Consider the following 21,820-nt stretch of genomic DNA (forward strand, 5'->3'; position numbering starts at 1 on the left):
ATCGTCCAGAATCACCGGAGATCGTCGTTCAAACATTCCTCAAAGGGCATCTACCTGTGTATGTCAGTGAAGAGATGGAGCGTTTCGGACAGAGCTGAGGTTTTGCATCACCCGATCTCATGGAGTTGCTCAAGCAATCGGCTCAAGAATATGGTTTACAAATAGAAAGCCATGCTTAGGATCCCCTGTCGTGTTTATGTTTCTGAATGAATTCTTAAAGCTTTAAAAGATGGAGTTGAAATTAGAGACCTTGAAGAGTTTCTCGCTCCTTCTCTTCTGATTTCATCTAGTTTTCTTTCTTTAACTTCACCTTTTCTCTGTACGTGGGAGATCAGATATTTGAGTATATATTACTCTCCCGCTGTGAGAAAGAGTTACTGAAATTAGGGGTTTTTGTTTCTTTTTTTCTTTTCTTGTTTATGTGTATCCTCTGTTCTACGAAGAGGAAGAAGGAGGCGGGTAATGGAGGTGGCGGCGTCGCTGGGGCTGCCGGAGCAGAAGGTGGAGAGGGCGAAACAAAGGAGAGGCGTGTGAGGAGAGAGAATAGATTGGGATAAAAACATTATAAGGTGAAACAGAGGGAGAGGCATGTGAGGAGAGAGAATATATTGGGATAAAAGCATTATAAGTGTTGGAAGAATAATGAACATAGAATTAGAATAAAATACATTTCAACCATCTAATTGGCTTTTTTTTTTTTTAAAGATTTGGGTAAGGGCATTTTTGGAATTAAATAAAAATAAATAGTGGTTAATAATTTTATTAATAGAATGGACTAGTGTGTTTAATGAATGGGGTGTTTGTGCTTTTCAAACATAAAGTGGGGTGTCAGTGCTTTAAAGCTTCTATTTTAGGGTGCCGGTGCAATTTGCTCTTATATTTATAATATTCTGGCCTTTGTCCAAAAAAAAAAAAAAAATCTTAGGTAAGCTCATTATTTGTTAGAGCGAATTGCACTGGCATTCCAAAATGGAGGCCTTAAAGCACTTACACCCCACTTTATATTTAAAAAGCATATAGACCTCAAAATTGGATTTTCATTAAATATATTTGTTCAATTTGTCACTAAAAACCTGCTAGATACTGTTTATTATAGGGATATTTTTTTAAAAAATAAACAGTTTTTTTAATTGTTTTCAGTTATAAATTTAACAACTATATCCAATAAAAATCCAATTTTGAGGTCTCTGTGCTTTTTATACATAAAGTGGCGTGTCAGTACTTTAAGGCTCCCATTTTGGGGTGCCAGTGTAATTTGCTCTATTTGTTATTTTGTCTTCTATTAAAGCCTTATGTATTGTAGTATTGACAAATTTTAAAATATGTCAAGCTCGTTTCGAGGTATAAACATGTTTGGATCATCGTTTCAAGATCTAAACATGTTTGGATCATAGTTTTTATTAGCCATCAGTAAATAAGCAAATGGGTTATGTTCAGAATTTTGAGCTCTTCAAAATCACTGCTCTTCTAGGCCCCAAATTGTTTGGAGGTCCTATTTCATTGTTTTAGGCATTTTTTGGGTACTAAGGACATTATGGCCTCTTTCTTTGAAGTAGGGATTTTACCTCTATCTATATGTCCAGTCTCTCAACAGGTTGAGTGGAGTAGAAAACGATCAAGATTGTATTCTTTTTTCCTTCATGGTGAAATTTTCTCTGCTCAACCTTGGACGTAGCCTTTTAGTGAACCACATAAGTAAACCTTGTCTAATAAGATTTTGGCAGCTTTACCAACACCATGCCCATGGTAAGTCAACCTGATAAGGGAAAAACAACACCAGACCGGGTTTACGACGGTCGGGTCAAGAACCCCCGGTCGAAACGGCTTAAATTTTGAACTAGAGAGTAACGTAAGGATGAAGGAACCTTAATAGTTACAAGAGATGTGATCTTGTGAAATTCGGGATACACGATTGGGCCACGAAAGGTAATTGCCATTAACTTCGAAAGAAGGGTAAAAACCCTAGGATCGAACGGTCACGAGGAAGGAACATGAATATATCTAACGATTGAAAATGTCAGGTAAACTCTATATAAACTAAAGGATCGCACATGGTGAAGGTAATTGAATCGTTTCCTTCCATTAATTCATTCAATTAAAGCTTTGCATCAAGCCAGAGCTAGGTGGTATTCCAATTGCTGATTTAACCTTCGGAGGTGGCTACCTGATAGCTCGATCGGCCCACGTTTGACGTTTGTTTTGTAGGAATCTGAAGGCTAAACAAATTTTGGAGGCATCACAACCAAAATTAAAATCAAACTAGTCTACTCTGTCTCTGACAGAATTTTTCTTGGAAAATTACATATACAGAACAAAGCAAAGCAAATATGTATGCCCTTATAAATGCTAAACATAAAGTTATATTCTAAGATAGATATTTTATGACAGGTAAACTACTTACTGAAGGACAAATGCAAATCTCATTTTGGATGTCTCTGTTTTATAGTGTAGATACCACACTACTTTTATCTTGCTGCCCTTTTGCTTTAATCTCTGTCTTGCTGCTCTGTTCTTTCAATGTCTTAGCTCCAGTTAGAAACTGTTTGTACCATTCAGCTGATAATCTGGGCCTTCTTTCTAATGTATTGAAGTCTACATCGTAAAGCCCGAATCGCAATGTATACCCAGATGCCCATTCGAAATTATCGAGAAGAGACCATATGAAATACCCCCTTACATCAGCTCCATTCCTGTGAAAGATTATGAATTGATCATGTGAGCAATGAAAAATGGCAGAAGAATGATAGATAAGGTATCTTAAATCCATAGTCATACCTCATTGCTACTTTCAAGGAATCCAGGTAGCCACTCAGGTACTCTATTCTCCTTGAATCATTGAGGGAGTTTTCAATAGGAACATCAGGATTAGTGTTCCCTTGTGGATATCCTATGACAGAAATTTCTCATTCATGTCTATTTTCTTAGGAGTGAAAAATAAATCTATTGTTGATTAAAATCGTTCCATACCATTTTCTGTGATGTACATTGGGGTGTTGTTGTATCTTTCTTTGATGTAGCCAACGATCTTCTCAAGGCCATAAGGAACCATATGGATGCAAGGCATTGCAGTCTTGTGATCGAACAGAGAATACATGTTTCACAAGGTTTAAGAACCAGTCATTTTTTCTAGTGTCAAGAATCAAGAATTTTTCTTAATGTCAAAGCAATTGCTTCATATATGAAGAAGTTTTCGTTCGGTTTGTTCTTACCGGAATACCAATAGGGATTCCATTCCTTTCCCCAGTGATTCTTACAGAGGCATGCCATAACCACTGATATGAATCATATTGACATGAAGAGTACTCACAGTTCTTTGCATAAAGAGTTGTGTAATGATTGATTCCGATAAAATCAAGCTTGTTCTCTAGTTTCTTCTTTTCTTGTAATGAAAATTTGGGTAACCTTGAACCCAAGATCCTCTGCATCTCAGAAGGGTAGTCACCATAGAAGAAGGGATCCAAGAACCTGAATGCATCAAGATTGATTTACAGCATTAGAGAATTGTACTGAAACAGTTATATAAACAGCTACAGTAATGTGATTACCATCCAACTAAGAAAACATGAGCCTTCTGAACTGCCAATCTATCTGCTGGAAGATCTTGAAGTGGTTCATACCAGTTGGCATCTACAACAAGTCCAATCTTACCCCTTTGTTCAACCTACCATAATTACCAAAGTATATAAAAAATTTGTTCAACTTTCAGAAGGATTTTGTCATTATGAATCAAGAACAACCTGATATTTTTTTCTGTAGATATCGACTGCTGTTGCATGAGACAATATCACATTGTGTGCTGCAATATATGGTTCTGTTTTAGAGTCTCCAAATTCACAATCACCAAGGTTCTTGGAACAACGATGAGGTGGGTATATCGCGGAGAAGTAACCGAACAACACCATGAAATTTGGCTCATTTAAGGTGACCCAATACTTCACTCTATCTCCAAAAGCTTTGAAACACACTTCTGCAAAATGTGCAAAGTCTTCCCTGCACTCAGAATAAAGAAAAGTTGTGAGTTTGGACATGTCAGTCTGAACATGTTTGTATCTTTAACTGGTGCAAGCTCCCTACTTGGTGATGCAAACTTACTGTATTTGGGAACTCAGCCATGATTTATAACGATCTTCAAGTTCTTGAGGAATATCAAAATGGGCCAATGTAACAAATGGTTGTATCCCTGGATTGATGGCAAAGAAAAAAAGAAAGCTGAACTCTTTTAGCTCCAATAGAGCAGCATAGGAATGGATAACACTATAAAGCTTGGGTGTATGAAGAACTGTATACGATCATTATATTACCTCTTTGTAAAAGGGCATCTATGAGCTTGTTGTAGAATTCAATTCCAGCAGGATTGATCTCTCCAAATCTACCCTCTGGTGTTACATATATTGATTAATTGTCTAACTTCATTTGCATCTAGAGGAAGAACAAGAAGAAGAAGAAGAAACAGAAGAACTACTAGCTATATATATGTTATAACTTACTTGGGAGGACTCTTGACCATGAAATAGAAAATCTGTATGAATTAACTCCAAGTGAATGCATTAGCTCTACGTCTTCCTATAGATCACATTAAAATTTTTGTTTCACTCAAGCGTTTTTGATTTCTTAGTAACAGACAGAGAGTGAGGATAGTATACCATGAACCGGTGGTAGTGATCAGCAGCAATATCTCCATTACTTCCATCTTGGATAGTCCCTAGAAACACAGAAATTAAAAGAAAAAAGAAACCCTAAACAATTATTTCTAGATAATTTTCTCCCCATTAAAACAAAAATGAAAGAAAATGAAAACCCTTTAAATAATCTAACTACATCACCATAGACCTGGTGAAGCCTGAACACAAGATTCATGCCATTCCAGTAAACTATACAGGGGCTCACCTAGTCCCTTCTTTCTGATCTTGATGGTTGGACTGCAAGGGTGTCAATTTGGTATGAAATGTGTATTTTGCTACAGTATCAAATAAGTTTGTTTGATACTGTTACTTAATTGAATACTTAAATATGTCATATCATTATCGTACCATATTTATTTTTTTCGACAGTTCCAATATTTGATATTGTATGGGCATGAAATGGTTCATTTTTATCACTTTATCCATGCTATGCATTATCTATGACTCTTATCAGTATGGTTCCACGTACCCATGATATGAATAAAATCATGTTAAGATTTGATAAACAATAATTCAATTTTCATTGAAAGCAATGAAGAGCATGAAACAATAACTCGACTACCCGTGGAGGTTTATTAAGTGTGATGGATGCTTTTGTTGTTAGCATTTATCACCATAGATCACCTGGTATTTTGGTGAATAGATCCCAATTATTGAGGCCTTTGTTATCATCTAAGTAGCCACCTTCAACCTGTCCAAATAATAATATTAACAAAAAAAAAAAAAAAAAAAAAAAAAAATTAAAATTCTAAGTTTGTAGTCAGTCATCACCAACTTTTGTTACCATGAGATGTTTTGAGTTGATATGCAAATCAGATATCCTAGTGCATGAATATGAATTGAAGAGAGAGAGAGGAACAGGAAATGATTATAGACAAGCATAAAAATACCTGGTAAGCAGAAGTTGAAGTTCCAAACAGAAATGTTTCAGGGAATTGAGTGCGATCCAAGATACAGTCAATCCAAGATATCAGTTGCAGAAGAAGAACAGCTACTCCCATTACTGTCACTGATGCTTTCTTCTCCATCTCTCTCTCTGCTTCCTTCCTTTCTAATCGGTTAGTTGATAAGCAAATCAGTCGTTTTGGTATTCGTTTTATATGAATCAAATCATTGAAGAGGGAGGGTGAGGGTATCCATTGAGGAAGTGGGCCCCACCGAGATATAAAGTTTAGGTTGGTGAGTGATTTATATTAATTTTTTTTTCAAAAAAAATTTATATATTTTATAAAAGTGCGTGCAAAAATCTCAACTTTAATAGATTTCGACTTGCTGGTTTTTTTTAATTCCAACTTGAGTTTCCTATTTGTTAACAGGAAAGGAAGGATTGCGTGTCTTATTATCATTGTAGCTCCAATGGGTCCCACATCTCGTGATATTTGAAAGTAATACATATTCTATTTTTCGATGAAAGCAAATTTCATTGATTAGAGTGAGGACATTGCCCTAGGGATATTACAACCTAAGGAATCTAATAGGAAATGCCAAACCAAACAAGTTGGGATAAAGAAGGATAGAAAATAGTTTTGATTTAAAGTTGCCTACTTGACAATTGTATCTGCACGAAAATTTGCCTCCCTATAAATATGGAAAAAACAAATCTTCTAAAACACAGCTATTTTGTCACGAATATCATTAAAGTAATACATATTCAAGTTTTCAGTTTATGCAGAATTTTTCTTTTTTAAAGTTGATGTGGATTGAACTGCATTTTAACCGTCTGATTTATATACTTTTGATAAAGATCTTAAGGCCTGTTTGGTTACATGACTTAGGAAATAAAATAAAACAGCTATTCTAATTTCTAAGTGTAACTAAGTTCGACTCTAACTCTCTACTAGCTAAAACCTGATTTAGATGCTCCTTTCTCTCACCCTTCCGTCAAGGGCCTCCGTCAAGGGAATCTCAACTGTGCCGGCCCACCTCGATCAAATGAAAAAAAGAATTTGATTAATAATATTAAAAAAAAAACCAGATAAATAAAAATTCTCAACAACCCATTTTATTTATGAAATAACAACCTAATGCATTGAGAATTGTTAATGTTCTAGAAAATTCTTGAATTAGGTAGGCAGGGTTTGGCATGCTTTTTCTTTCACAAATTAGCGGATATTTTTGATCCTTTGTTAATGAGAAAATTGTTTATCACCATATTGGGATGGTGCTGGATGGATTGATCGATCAAAAAATAGTAATTATTTAGTCGAAATGGTGATCAAGTGCTTGCACCGAAGATGCCAGTGTCATCCTCAGTGACGTTGAGCAGGAGGATTCCGTTGTCCTCAACAATCCGTCCCAAGAAGAAATTTCTGTGGAGAAATTTAGAGAGACTCTTGCGGAGCTTGAACGTGAGTGACAAAGTAGGGGAAGGCTGCGGAGAGTGCCAAATCCGAGATTGTTGGTGCAGATTTCGCTGTGATCTCTAGATCGAGAATCTAACACTGAACCAAGCAGATCTGAACCGATCTGAATCTACCTTCACTGGATTGAATCTAGCTCTCACTTCCTGCGAAACAATGAACTTGTTAGAAACGGAGCCAATCGTCTTGATCGGTGTCGCATTTTCGACGATCTTGTTAGATAATAGTTCTGGTAGGGTTTCAGAGCTCCTTCAGAGCTTTAATGGAGATATCTAGGAATAGAATGAGAGTTCCAGTGAATTAGAGTTTGTTACCTGTTCAATGAGAGCTTCGTCCCCTCTTATATATTTTCCCGTCTGATCTCCTTTTGACTGTGACCATTAGATCATAATAACAAGTTGAATGGTCATGATCAGACCTTTATTTTGACTTTTGGGTGGACCCACTGATGATTTCATCTTATCAGTTTAAACTAATCGAATCGCCTTAAAATCGAAACGAACCGGCTTGAACCGGAATTGGGATATTTTAGTCACAACACGAGCCCCCAAGCCTGCTGATCAGGTTGAACTGTATGAGACTCTGGTCAGGAGGTTTGAATCTCTCTCTCAAATGACTGTAGAATATTTTGTATCTTGTATTGGTTGTGAGAATTCTTTAGTACTTGAGCTCATCTCCAATCATGAGGGATTATTTGAATGCTGAGTTCATCCTTCAATTGAGAGAATTCATCAGAAATTCTGAGATCAATCTATAGCTTTGTAGAGCTCATCAGAATTCTGAATTCATCTGTCAACCTTGGAGCTCATCAGTGTCGTTCAATTCAACTTAGTTGGAGAGATCAATCAATAGATACTTGAATTCAATCGAACTGTTCTTTTTGTATTTGATTTTCCAAATCTCAACTGTTTTTCTTCATGCGCTTAATCTTCCTTATTAAATTTCCACTTTCCCTTCCACGTGGCAAAATCTTGATCTATCAATGTTTCATATTCCTTCCAGAAATCATAATTTCCAAAGTTGCAATTTTGGATTCCTAGGTCATCATCAATTTAAACGTTGATCCTAATCTGTTTAAAAGAAGGAACCATAATCCCTCTTGGAAGTAGAACCATCTTTTGTAATCATCAAACACTGTGCTCAGCCTCCAAATCACCTCGAGGATCTGCCAAAAATCTTTGCTTGTCAGATCTTTTTTATCCCCTCATTAATGCAGCTTTTTAGCTTCCTTGACATTATCCTCTTTCCCGTCGCTTGATCAATAAATATTATTTATTCTTCATCACACGATTATAATGCTTTCCTTAATTTGTTTTATCTCATCCACGTGTCTGGTCGCAATGTTTCCAAATCCGCCGATTAACCCCAAGCATCGATTACGAACAGTTACAGCAGTCGATCTGAATCATCATATATTTCCCTTCAGAAAACTTCCCATCACGTCACTTTATCTCTGTATTTATTCACTCTTTGTCATCTGCTTTCGGCCATAACCTACTTCTCTTCTTCAAACTCATATTGCAATCTTATGCAACTCCTCTATCATCCCTCCTGTGTTTTATTTTCATTTCCTGAACTTTCGTCATTGCTTTTCTTCTCCATGGATCCACCTACTAACCCTTCAGCCCCCAGCACCTCTGAACAAGTTAATGCGTCTTCAGATGTTAACTTGGACAGAACCCTGAATGCCTTATCTTCTGAACAGGCTCCGTTAGATTGGATTCCTGCTCCCTATGCTCAAGATGAGGAAATTACTCCTTACGTTCCTCTGGACACCACCAAAGAGAAGTTGGATCCCAAACATGCTAGACCTGAATGGTATCCAACTACGGTAAATAAATCTTCATTTGTCCTCTTACCGTCAAGATTACCATTTTCCTTCTGATGCCAAAATATGGGTTCCTGAACCTTCTGAATGTCCATATGATGCTAGCTCTAGTGTTATTGCCATTTATCTTCATCACCTTGATTCTGGATTCAAAGTTCCTCTGATTCCCATTGTCCAATCTTTGCTTGACTACTACCGCATCTGTCCTTGCCAACTTACTCCCAATAGTTGTAAGTTAGTTTACTGTTTCTTTGCTTTCATTTGTAGAATGGGTCGCATCCCATCTATTGAATTTTTCAAAAATTATCATACTCTCAAAGTTTCCTATGAGCGTGGTTATATCCACTTTTCTCGAAGAACTTGAATTGTTAATGAATTGGGTGGGAACACCAAAATCTTCACCGACTCTTCTATTCCCCACGATAACAAGAAATGGAGAGAGAAATTTTATTTTTTGTGTCATCTCCATTCCCAACTACCGCTCTCGATGGTGTTTTCACACAAAAAAATCCCTTTATCTGCTGAACCAACGTCCCACGTTAAGTGAGTATGATCAAGAGACATGGAAACTGATCCCTTCTAGAAAACCAGTTGATGCAACAGACCTCAAAACTGATGCTGGTCTGGCAAGTCACAACCTTTTACTAGGTATGAAAAGAAAACATTTTGCTGTTCGTCCTCCCAGTGACCAAAGTGACAAGAAATCCCTTAAGAAAAAGTTTGTTGAGAAGACTGTTGAGAAGAAATCTTCACCTGGTTAGCAAAAGGTAGACCAGGTACAAAAAGATATTGTTGAAGAAAATGTTGATGTTGAAAGCTCCGATATTCGGTTTGTCAAAGTGGTTGCTGGTGACAATCCTGTTGGAAGAACAAGGACCTTAAGAAGTAGACTTCGCTCCATGGGTCCTTCTTCAGGCCACGAGTTATCTGCTACCAAGAAAAGTAAGAAGAAGAAATCCTTTGTTTCTCCTTTTGTTGAAATCCCTGTTCAAAAAGATAACCTCCAAGAAGAAACTCCCACTGACACCAAAAAGGTAGCTGAAGAGACTGCTGAACCTATTTATTCTCCTAGGAATGAAGTTTGCACTCCTCTTATGTCACCCATATTACCTCATGATGATTCTGTTCTCCCAGAGAAGATGGTTGAGAATGAAGATCAAGGTAAGGAAATTCCTGATTACTCTCTTGATCAGTTGAAGAAAATTGCTGAAGAAATTATTACTCATGTTGCTGGTAATATCATTGAACAGATAGCTAACCAGTTGTTTGATGAGGATAATTCTGTTCCTCCTCTTGAAATTGTTCTTGAAGATAATATCCCTAAGGATATTCCTCAAAATGAAAATGTTGTTGCTGATAATGCTCCTGCTTTTGCTCCCCCTATACAAGATCCTATTTTTGCTACCCCTATTTTTGACAATGTTATTCCAGACATCAATATTGCTCCTGATGTTGCTAAAGAGAATGCCCAAATTGCTCCACCAAATGATGATTTTTTTTTGATGCTGCTCCTCCTATTTTTAATATGCCAGTTGATCCTCCTGTGGGACTTGAGGATCAAGAGAATATTACGGCTGAAGTTGTTGACAACCAGGTCGATTCTAATGATGCTGCTGCTAATCCTCACCCAATTGGTCCTGGGCAATTAGAAGATGCCCAAAGTGTTGCTGACTCTGGAGATCATTTTCACCCTGTTTGGGGTTTGAAAGAAAATCATACTGCCAATTGGAATTGGGAAGTTGCCCATGAATGGGAAACTAAGGGTAGAACTCCTCGTGATAAGAGAGAGACAGCTGGCATGTCTGATATGGGATTTTACACACATGCCTGGGGGTAAAAAATAAACCTCTATCCTCCTTGTTAAGATAAATCATTTTCCTTAGGTTTTATTATACTAAGTCTTTCCTACTCTATTTGCAGATGTTTTGGTGTTGCTTTCAATGCTTTTTCTGAGGTTTTGGAAAGAGAAAAAAAATTCTTTCTTTGGAAAATGACAACTTGATCAAACGTAATTTTGAATTGATTGATGAGGTACAAGAACTCAAGAACAGCTTGAAATCCTCAGAAAGAAAATTAGAAGCTGCCCAATTCAAAGAATTGGATTTGTGTTTTGAGATAGATAGTTTACAGGATGATTTTCAAATCTGTTCTGATCTATTTACTGATTTGCAGGAAAAAGTTTTAGATTTAAAGGCTTCTTTAATGAAATATAAGGAAGACCTTTTGCAGACTGAGATGCTAAAGAATAATGCCTTGGGGAGGGCCAGACTTGCTACTTATGAAAGAAATGAGATTCAAGGTAAGTTGGAAAGAGCAATTGCCTGGTCCCAAGGTTTTGAAAAAGAAATAGATGTTTTGAAGATCAAATTTGAATAAGCTGAGAGATTGAAATTGAACTTGGAAAGAAGGAATAGGCTTCTGAACAAGCCTTTGATTCTCTTTCCAAGGAGAAAAATGATATGGAATTCCAGAAAGAAAATTTGAGTTTGGCTTTGAATGAGATTTCTTTGGAGAAGGATAATCTCAGAACTTCTTTTAATGAAGTTTCAAAGAAAGGGGACAGTTTAGCTCACTGTTTGGAAGGAAATTATCAAAGAGAAAACTTCCATGGTAAAAAACTTTCAAGAAGAGAAAAAACAATTAGAACTTGAGAAGAAAAGAATGCAGGATGAACATCAACTTGTTCTAAGTTCTGTTACCTTTGCGGTTGAACAAGCAGGAGATAATCCAGCTTTCTTAGGATTATGCAAGAATGTAGTGAAAGTCTGTTATGACTAGATTTTGAGATACTCAAAATTTGTCCTAGTGTTGATTTTAAATTGCTTCCTCCTAAGTTTCTTCCCTCCCGAAAGTTCTTTGACCTCAAGAATCTGAAATATCCTGACTCGAGAATTCTGCCAGAAGAAAATGAAGAAGAATATGAAGATGATTCTGAAGAGGAAGAAACTTCAAGTTCCAGCAGGGATGATGATTCCAGTGATGGATCAGCATCCACGAAAAATGATAAGCAGATTGATAAGAGTCTTCCCACTGATGATACTTCTGTGGGCCCAAATGCCTGATTGTCTGAGAAGAAAACTTGAATTTTTTTTTTATCTTTTATTTTCAAAAAAGTCTTTTCCTGATGTACTGATCTATATTGATCTTTTTGACTTTGTTTTCTTGATCAACAAATCTCCTTTCTTTTATAAGATAATCTCTTGTGTCTTTTGACCAAACCCATTGTCGTTTAGTATTTGGCTGAGTAGCTCCTTCGCAAATTTAGAATCTTCAATCTGCGTAATAACTCTTTTTAATCAACTTCGGAAAGCATGATTAGGCCTCGGAAGGCTGGCTACTTGAGCCTGACTTATGGAAAGTCGGGACCACCCTCGGAAGGAATGATCCGTGATCAGCTTCGGAAAGCATGACCAGGCCTCGGAAGGCTAGCTACTTGAGCCTGACTTACGAAAAGTCGGGACCACCCTCGGAAGGAATGATCCATGATTAGCTTCAGAAAGCATGACCAGGTCTCAGAAGGCTGGCTACTTGAGCCTAACTTACGGAAAGTCGGGACCACCCTTGGAAGGAATGATCCGTGATCAGCTTCGAAAAGCATGACCAGGCCTCAGAAGGCTCTTTTGCATAGTTGAAGAAGAATCTTTAAGTGATAATAGTTGATAGAGATAAACCTACAAGAACAACTAGAAACTCTGCTCCTTTTCTATTGATAATACTATCTGAGATGAGTTACATTCCACATTCGCCTTAAGCAGCTTCCATGTAGATCTTTAAGCCAATATGTGTTTGCACTGATAGTCTTTATCACCACGTACGGCCCCTCCCAATTTACGGAAAGCTTTCCACAATTTCTTGGGTCTGATGCTAACTTTTCTCTCAAGACCAAATCTCCAACTTTGAAAGACTTAGGCCTGACACGAGCATTATAGTATGCTGCTGTTCTTCTCTGGTATTCTATGTTTCGATACAAAGCTTTTTCTCTGACCTCATCCAGAAATTCTAGATTTACTCTCAGCTCTTCTTCATTAGTCATTGGATCAAACTTTTTTGATCTTTCTGATCCAACCATTACCTCCACTGGAGCCAAGGCCTCTGACCCGTAAGCCAATTTGAAAGGTGTCTCCCCTGTTGGTATTTTGACTGTAGTTCTATATGCCCACAACACATGAGGTAGCTCATCTACCCATAGACTATTTGCTTCATCCAATCTTCTTTTGATTCCTTGCAAGAGAGTTCTGTTAGTTATTTCAATTTTCCCATTGCATTGAGGATAAGCCAGAGAAGAACTTTTATATTCAATACGGTAGTCTGCACAGAATTCCTTGAACCTTTCATTATCAAATTGAGTTCCATGATCTATCAACAAGACCTTAGGCAAACCAAATCTGAAAATGATCTTATTTCTGAAAAACTTTTCCATTTGATTCATTGTTGTTGTGGCTAAAGCTTCTGCTTCCACCAATTTTGTAAAGTAATCAATTGTTGCCACCACAAATTTCCTTCCTCCAGATGCAATAGGAAATTGACCAAGTAAATCCATCCCCAACATTGCAAATGGAATAGGATTTAGGATTGAAGTCAGCTGTTCTGTAGGTTGTTTTTGAATTGGAGCATGAATTTGGCACTGATGGCATCTCTTTACATATTCAATTACAACCGTGGCCAGTAAAATCCTTTGTCTCAAAATTTTATAAGCTAAAGCTCTTCCTCCAAGATGGCTTCCACAGATTCCCTCATGAACTTTTGCAAGTGCATACTGTGCATTGGATGGTCCTAAACATTTCAGAAGTGGCCCAGAAATTGTCCTTTTATACAATAACCCGTCTTTTAAGACAAATTTTGTTGCTCTTCTTTGAGATATTGTATAATAGGATCCATCCATGATACTTTCATATCAATTTTCATTATCTCTAACTTGGAATATGTTGGAATATCCAACTCTTCAATATACACAGCTTGTGGCAAAGAAGCAAATTTTGCGCAAATTTTGCCAAAGAATCTACCATTGTGTTTTGATTTTTGGGAATCCTCAAAATCGAGAATTGTTGGAACCATCCTTTACATTCAAGTGTTTTTTTTAAGATAACTGATAATTCTAATATCTCTTGCTTCATATACTCCTGTCACTTGATTGACCACCAGCTCAGAATCACTTTTGACTTCAATATTTTGTACACATAGGGATTTGGCTAACCGCAATCCCGCAATAAGAGCTTCATACTCTGCTTCATTATTTGAAGCACAAAAATTGAACCGAAGAGCACTCTGAATTACAAATCCATCCGGACTTTGTAAAATCATACCTACTCCAGATCCCTGAGAATGGCTTGACCCATCCACATGAAGAATCCACCCACTAGATATCTCACCAAGGCCTTCTTGATCTTCTGGTGGTGAAATACTTTCAGCAACAAAATCTGCCAAGACTTGTGCCTTTATCGCAGTTCTGGGTCTATAGTCAATGTCATGTTCTGTTAATTCCACTACCTAGGACACCATCCTCCTAGCAAGGTCAAGTTTATGCAATATTTTCTTTAAAGGTCAGTTGGTCAGAACAATAATTGGATGAGCCTGAAAATAGGGTCTAAGCTTTCTGGCCACCATTATCAAAGCTAAAGCCTGCTTCTGAAATTCAGGGTATCTAGATTCCGCATTTAATAATATATGACTTACAAAATAGATGGGATTTTGAATCATACCTTCTCGAATTAATACAACACTCACTACTGCCTTTGAAGAGGATAAGTATATTTGTAAGGCTTCTCCTAGAATTGGCCGAGATAGGACTAGTGGACTAGTCAACCTTCTTTTTAATTCTTCAAATGAATTTTGACAGTCTTCTAACCATATGAATTCATTGAGTGCATTCAGATTTTTCAATGCCTTGAAAAAAGGTGCACCTTATCTCTAGATCTGGCTATGAATCTGCTCAAAGCCGCAACTTTCCCTGTCAAACTTTGAATTTCCTTCATATTGCTAGGTGGTGACATATCCAAGATGGCCTTAATTTTTTCTGGATTTGCCTCAATACCCCTTTGTGTAACCATATAACCCAAGAATTTCCCTGATGAAACTCCAAACGCACATTTCTCAGGGTTAAGTCTCATCCCATTCTTTCTGAGTACGCCAAAATATTCCTTCAGATCAGTAAGGTGATCAGATTTGAATTGACTCTTCACTAGAAGATCATCAACATAAAATTCCATATTCCTCCCAATTTGATCAACGAACAATTTATTCATTGCTCTTTGATATGTTTCCCCGGCATTCTTTAATCCAAAAGGCATAACCTTGTAACAATAGCTTTCACAATTTGTCATAAATGTTGTATGATGTTGGTCCTCCTTTTTCATAAGGATTTGATTACAGCCTGAATAGGCATCCATAAAGCTTAACATTTGCTGACCTGAAGTGGCGTCAATCAACTGATCAATCCGCGGCAAAGGATAGCAATCCTTGGGGCAGGCTTTGTTCAAATCAGTATAATCTATGCACATTCTCCATTTACCATTATGCTTTTTCACCATTACAACATTCGCCAACCACTTAGGACATTCAATCTGCTCGATAAACTTTGATTTCCTGAGCTTTTCAACTTCAACCTTAATTGCATCATGCTTTTCTGATGAGAAATTCCTCCTTCTCTGCTTTATAGGCTTAACAGTACTATCTATCCAAAGGCAATGTTCTGCAACCTCCCTGCTTAGCCCTGGCATATCCTGGGCTGATCGAGCAAAGACATCCGCATTCATACGAAGGAACTCTTTCAACAAAACTTTATCCTGATTGGTCTGATCAGCCCCAATCATAGTCCCTTTTTCTGGATTTTCAAGATCGAAAGAAAATTTCTTCAATTTCTCCACCGGTTCTCCCCTTTGAATTTTCTCCATCTCTATTATCCAAAATTTCAACAGTAAGGGCAAGAGCCTTACCTTGTGGCTTTGAATATTTAAAAAAGGTTGTATAGCTTTCTTTGAAGTTTTTTGGTCAGATCTGCATTCTCCAATGCCTCCTACAGTTGGAAACTTCATCTTCAAATACCTTGTTGAGACCACAGCGCCAATAGAATTTAAAGTTGGTCTTCCCAGAATTATATTGTATGCCGATAAATTTTTTATCAGCAAGAATTTAGTAACCGTAGTCACTGTTTGTGGATGTGTTCCTAACATTATTGTTAATTCCACAGTTCCTTCTATAGAAGTAGACTCTCCAAAAAACCCAAATAACCTTGTTCCATAAGGTTTTATTTTCACAACATCCAACTTCAACCGTAGAAAGGCTTCGTAAGACATGACTTGCTATCACTAAATATCTCTGCTAGTTTGCGTGTAGAAAATTTGATCTGGGTCCCTTTGACTTGACTCGCTATCACTAACTCCAACTGACCACCCTGACCCTCCTCGAATGACGTCAGATTGCTGTAAAATAGCCGAACAAACTCTGGGTACACCGATAGATCCTCTGTGAATAGGTGTGTCCATCTCAAAGTGTCGAATCTCCATCCAATCCAAAATGTCCTCAACTCTCCTGTTTGTAACAGCCGTCCGTACTCTATACGGCAATGTCCGAAGTACACCTCGTAAAGAAACTTTGCCAATGGAGTGACAAACGATGTCGATCTATCACCTCCGCTCGTGGTTGCACAGGTACCTGACCGCCACCTCTCCTAGCTCCTACTAATCTGCCTCGACCACGGCCTCCTCATCCCCATCTCTCCATGATGTCTATACCTATAGAAAAAGATCAACAAGTCAATGTTAGAAAATTACCAAAAGATTAGACAAAAAGGGCATTTTTGTAATTTTTTGATTTGGGGAAAATTCAAATTGAACATACTAGCATGTGCATGAATACCTTGAATTTCATGCTTATGAAGTTTAATTGAAGAAAATCCATCAAAATTGCAGCCTAAAGCGAAAAATTCAGCAAGCTAGAAATGGGATTCTTGGCTTCTTAGGTCAAAATTGGGGATTTTTGAAAACGTCGAAATTGGTTGAAATGAATTGCTTGAGTACCTCTAGCATATCATTTCTAGCACGTGAGAACTGATTTCGTGTAAAAATTTCAAGTGGTTTGAGAGTAATCAAAATTTTTCTAAATTTGGGGATTTCGGTTGAGTTAGCGAAAGCATTTTGTGTTTGCTTGATGTTTAAGGTTTTTTTTTGCATGGAAACTATGGGATTATGTTACTAAGCATGCATGAACATGTTTCTAACTTAGAACAACAAGTTAAACATGGATTTTCATGGAATCTAAGTGAAGAAACTTGAGAAGATGATGAATAGTGATTACTTTGCTTTGATGTGCAATGTATGTTGTCTTGATGTTGTTGAAGCTTGAAATCACTTGGAATCTCCTTAGAAACACTTGCAAGAATGTCCTCCAGAGCCCTCCCACAAGGAAAATGAGTTAGAAGTGAGTTAGAAGTGGAAAAATATAGTTTTAAAGCAATTTTCGTATGCTGTTGGGCTTGGTCGACTGCTTGGTCGACTGACCAGTCGACCACCTGAACACAGAATGTGAAATGTTGGTTTTTGGTGGAAATTTTGGATTTTTGACCAACGTTTGATTGTTTTCTTACTTTATTAATGATTCTTAGTATGATTTAAGCATTCAAATCATTTGGTCAAGTGGTTTTTGATGAATGCAAGAAGAGTGGAAGCAAGTTGTCGATGATTTTCTTGGATATCTTGCTTTCGGATTGGAAACCAAGGTGATACACTAGGCAGGAAAAGAAAAGAAGAGAAGGGAGTTTCACCTTGGGGAGCTCCAATCTTGTTTGTGAAGAAGAAGGATGGTAGCATGCGTCTATGCATTGATTACCTAGAGTTGAACAAGTTGACCGTCAAGAACAAATATCCGCTGTCTCGGATTGATGATCTTTTCGATCAGTTGAAAGGTGTCGTGTTCTCGAAGATTGATTTGAGGTCTCGGTATCATCAGTTGAAGGTGAAGTCAAGTGATATCTTCAAGACAGCGTTTAGAACAAGATATGGACATTATGAGTTTAGAGTTATGCCTTTTGGTCTAATTAATGCTCCTGCCGTGTTCATGGATCTCATGAACCTAGTATTTCATGATGTGCTTGATAAGTTTCTGATCATCTTCATTGATGACATCTTGATCTATTCGAAGAGTGAAACACCTAAATTTCACATTGCAAAGGTTGAGAGAAAAGAAACTCTATGCTAAGTTTAGCAAGTGTGACTTTTGGCTCTCAAGGGTAGTATTCCTCGGCCATGTTGTTTCAGCCGAAGGTATTCGTGTTGATCCTGAAAAGGTGCAAACTGTTGCCGATTGGGAAAGACTGAAGATTGTGACTGAGATAAGAAGTTTCCTTGGATTGGCGGGATACTATAGAAGGTTTATTGAGAACTTTTTTAGGTTGGCTGCTCCTATGACTAAGCTAACTAGAAAGGAAGAGAAGTTTGTGTGGACCGAAGCTTGTGAGAAGAATTTCGAAGAGTTGAAAGTTAGATTGACAAGTGCCCCAGTTTTGACTATACCTGATAGTTCCGGTGGTTTGACAGTCTACACTGATGCCTCCAAGATTGGTTTGGGTTGTGTGTTGATGCAACATGGTAAGGTAGTGGCATATGCCTCTCGGCAATTGAAGAATTATGAGCGGAACTACCCCACTCGTGATTTAGAGCTTGTCATGCGCGGTTGTCTTTGCATTGAAGATTTGGAGACATTACCTGTACGGTGAGAAGATTGCTATCTTCATAGATCATAAGAGTTTGAAGTACTTCTTCACCCAGAAGGAGTTAAATATGAGACAAAGGAGATGGTTAGAGTTGGTCTCTGATTATGACTGGGACATCCAGTATCACCCAGGTAAGGTTAATGTTGTTGCTGATGCTCTTAGCAGAAAAAGTTAGAAGAAAGTATTGGACTTGAATGCTTTGAGTCAACCTTTGTTGTCTTCAATTGCGGGTTTTGGTTTGGAAGTTGTTTTTGAAGGTTTGGATTTTGTTCTCTCTACTATGACAACGAGATCCACTCTCAGAGACAGAATTGTTGCTTTGCTAGGTTCCAATCAAGAGTTGAAAGAGAAGATTGAGAAGATTGCCTTGAATTCCGAAATGGACCCTGATTTTAGTATGTCTATGGATGGTACTTTGTTGTTTAGAGGTAGACTTTGTGTGCCGGTTGTTGAAGAAATCAAGAAGGAAATATTGAAAGAAGCACACCAGTCAATCTTTACAGTACACCTTGGAAGTACCAAGATGTACAAGGACTTAAGGGAACACTTTTGGTGGATTGGTTTGAAGACTGATGTTGAAGATTTTGTTGCCAAGTGTGAGACTTGCCAACGTGTGAAAACCGTTCGTCAACCTCCATCTGGATTGCTTCAGCCCCTTCCTATTCCTAGTTGGAAGTGGGAAGATATCTCTATGGACTTTGTGACTAGCTTGCCTCAGACAAGTAAAGGTAATGACACTGTGTGGGTGATTGTTGATAGGTTGACCAAATCAGCTCATTTTGTCCCTATGAAGATCACTTATACTTTGGATAAGCTAGCTAGGCTTTATGTAGACAATGTGGTTCGTCTGCATGGAGTGCCTGTCAGTATCGTCTTTGATCGTGATCCAAGGTTCACCTCAAGGTTTTGGAATGGTTTGCAAAAGGCCTTGGAAACCCAATTGAATCTGAGTACAGCTCATGATCCACAGTTTGATGGACAATCTGAGCGGACAATTCAAATCTTGGAAGATATGCTTAGATCTTGTGTGGTGGATATGGGTGGCAATTGGGATGAACACCTAGCTTTGGTTGAATTTGCCTATAACAACAGTTATCAAGCAACAATAGGCATGGCTCCATTCAAGGCTTTGTATGGTAACACTTGTAGAACGCCTTTGTATTGGATTGAGACCGGTGAAAGAAGAGTCTTGGGTCCATAAATGATTGAAGCTACAAGTGCGATGGTTGACATGATTAGAGAAAAGATCAAGTCTGCCCAGTCTAGACATAAATCTTATGCCGACAAGAGAAGAACCGATTTAGAATTTCCGATTGGAGAGAAAGTTTTTCTCAAAGTGTCACCTATGAAAGGGGTGATGAGATTCAATGTGAAAGGAAAGCTTAGCCCTCGTTACATTGGTCCTTTTGAGATTTTGGAAAAGGTTGGACCTGTTGCATACCGTTTGGCCTTGCCCCCATCTCTTGCTGGAGTTCATAATGTGTTTCATGTTTCGATGCTTTGGAAATATATAGAGAACTTGGAACACATACTACAACAAGCACCTAAAGGACTTAGTGCTGATCTTTCTTACGATGAAGGACCAGCCGAGATCCTAGACAAAAAGGACAAACAATTGCGGAATCACACCATTCCTTTGGTGAAGATTCGGTGGAAGAATCACACCCCGGAAGAACCTTCATGGGAAAAAGAAAAAGACATGAAGGAGAAGTTTCCTCATCTTTTTGGAAGCACAGGTATGCTTTCAATTTTGAGGACGAAATTTCTTTTAAGGGGGGGAGAATGTGAAACCCAGCCCTATCCTAACCCTGACCCGACCCAGATCCTTTGATGTTTGTAGGTCCGAAGACCCGAAGTGGTGGAAGAAGAGACTTGTGGGCCTTCGTAGTTGAAGATTTGGTGTATGACTTAGAGCCTATGGATATTGATAGTGATGCCCCTTACTTGGATACACTGTCAGTGTTCAATGAGAAACTGCACCTAGAAGAGGGGAAGCTTAGTTGAAGTACTTGATGCACTTTCGATCTTGTTTCGAAGGTATTTCTTTAATCTAGACTTGTTGATTTACTTGTAGGAGAAGACCCAACTCAATTTGGATAAGTTTGGCCTTCCATTTCCCTATCTGAAGTTGTTGTCATGGCTTGGTTGATTGGCCCAGTTGACCAGTCAGTAGACCAGCAGATTATTAAATAAGAAAATCACAAATTTCTTGATTATTTTAAGCCTACTTATTGGGACCTCGTGAATAGAACCCTATTCTAATCATTTGGACTCCAGAGAACAAGGAGTGAGCTTCCCAAGGCTATCTCTTGGAGTTTGTGAAGATTCTTGGTCTCAATCATTGCATTCCATCTCCATTTGCTTCCTCAAGGTATGATTTCTCTCTCTCATCCTCTATTCTACTCATTCCTCTACTCTTTCTTGCTATTGAGACCATGACTAAATACAACCTTGCAAACACTTGGTCATGTGTTTCCCCTTTCATCTCCATTAGTTTCTTTCCATTCTTGCTATGATATGCTTCCATTTCAATCACTAGAATTGTATTTCTATGATTCTTTTCATTCCAACTTGTCATATTGATCTAAACTGATGTGTAGATGTATGCTAGGTCTGATTTATTATTGGTTTGTGATTCTAATCTAGTTCTTATAACTTCCTTAGCTGATTCCCCATCATTCCTTGCCATTGCAACAAATTCCAATTCAACTCTTGATGTTTAGCATATAGAACATAGGGTTTCAATTTGGGTATTCCTAATTGGACCATTAGATTATGTTAATACTTGTTGTATAGTGTTCTTATACTGTTACAATCATTCCCTCCAAGTTTCGGATCGATTCGAGCCCCGGGAGATCGGTTTCGGACCAAAATCACTATGTTGTCGTTCACTGTTCATCTTGGTCGACTGAGTCAGTCAACCAGCCAGTCGACCAGCTGAGAACAACAACTCTGTAATTGCTCGATTTGCTTCGTTTGAACTCCGATTTGATTGTTTCCATCTCTAATGCTGCTTATATGTTGTCTAGGGTACAAGCACTGATTTGGGGACTATTCTAAGTGATACTTGATTTTATTTCCGATTCGATTAAGGTAAGGACGATTATGGTCATAATTACATGAATTATGTGAATCTTGCCACTATGTTTGAAATGTGGTAGATTTACTTTCCTAATAACATTTTAGACATCATATGACTGCTCTATACATTTCATAACAGTAGTACCATGTTATGACTGTTGTA

General features: G+C 37.9%; 2 protein-coding genes across 2 annotated transcripts; both read right to left on the bottom strand.

The window, feature by feature from the left end:
- Window positions 1-2,178: 2,178 nt before the first annotated feature.
- Window positions 2,179-5,770, bottom strand: LOC149022932 (beta-glucosidase 18-like). Its single transcript, XM_089147373.1, has 12 exons — window positions 5,573-5,770; window positions 5,307-5,373; window positions 4,644-4,702; window positions 4,488-4,563; window positions 4,302-4,376; window positions 4,093-4,180; window positions 3,738-3,990; window positions 3,546-3,661; window positions 3,210-3,465; window positions 2,968-3,070; window positions 2,776-2,887; window positions 2,179-2,690 (listed from the first exon to the last, which is right to left on the bottom strand). The coding sequence occupies exons 1-12, from the start codon at window positions 5,708-5,710 to the stop codon at window positions 2,441-2,443; spliced, it is 1,593 nt and encodes a 530-aa protein (XP_089003499.1). The 5' UTR covers window positions 5,711-5,770; the 3' UTR covers window positions 2,179-2,440.
- A 6,815-nt stretch (window positions 5,771-12,585) lies between these two features.
- LOC149022933 (uncharacterized) lies at window positions 12,586-15,760 on the bottom strand. Its single transcript, XM_089147733.1, has 4 exons — window positions 15,395-15,760; window positions 13,958-14,357; window positions 13,251-13,643; window positions 12,586-13,178 (listed from the first exon to the last, which is right to left on the bottom strand). Exons 1-4 carry the CDS (start codon window positions 15,758-15,760, stop codon window positions 12,586-12,588), a joined length of 1,752 nt encoding a protein of 583 aa, XP_089003859.1.
- Between the last annotated feature and the right edge of the window lie 6,060 nt (window positions 15,761-21,820).

This window comes from Hakea prostrata, chromosome 3 (genome assembly GCF_041222555.1).
Source record: "Hakea prostrata isolate BN-2017 chromosome 3, UWA_Hpros_2, whole genome shotgun sequence".
Classification (NCBI taxonomy): domain Eukaryota; kingdom Viridiplantae; phylum Streptophyta; class Magnoliopsida; order Proteales; family Proteaceae; genus Hakea; species Hakea prostrata.

Bases quoted from the DNA above. Each gene is read 5' to 3' on its own strand.
- LOC149022933 (XM_089147733.1), bottom strand. From the start codon at position 15,760: ATGGAGAAAATTCAAAGGGGAGAACCGGTGGAGAAATTGAAGAAATTT. The intron at 14,358-15,394 runs GTGAAAAAGCAT...ATGGTGTCCTAG, and splicing joins GGTTGGCGAATGTTGTAATG to GTAGTGGAATTAACAGAACA. The intron at 13,179-13,250 runs GTTTGCCTAAGG...AATTCTGTGCAG, and splicing joins TAAGATCATTTTCAGATTTG to ACTACCGTATTGAATATAAA.
- LOC149022932 (XM_089147373.1), bottom strand. From the start codon at position 5,710: ATGGAGAAGAAAGCATCAGTGACAGTAATGGGAGTAGCTGTTCTTCTT. The intron at 4,703-5,306 runs GTGATCTATGGT...CTGTGTTTCTAG, and splicing joins TCTATTCACCAAAATACCAG to GGACTATCCAAGATGGAAGT. The intron at 3,071-3,209 runs GTAAGAACAAAC...TTCGATCACAAG, and splicing joins GAATCCCTATTGGTATTCCG to ACTGCAATGCCTTGCATCCA.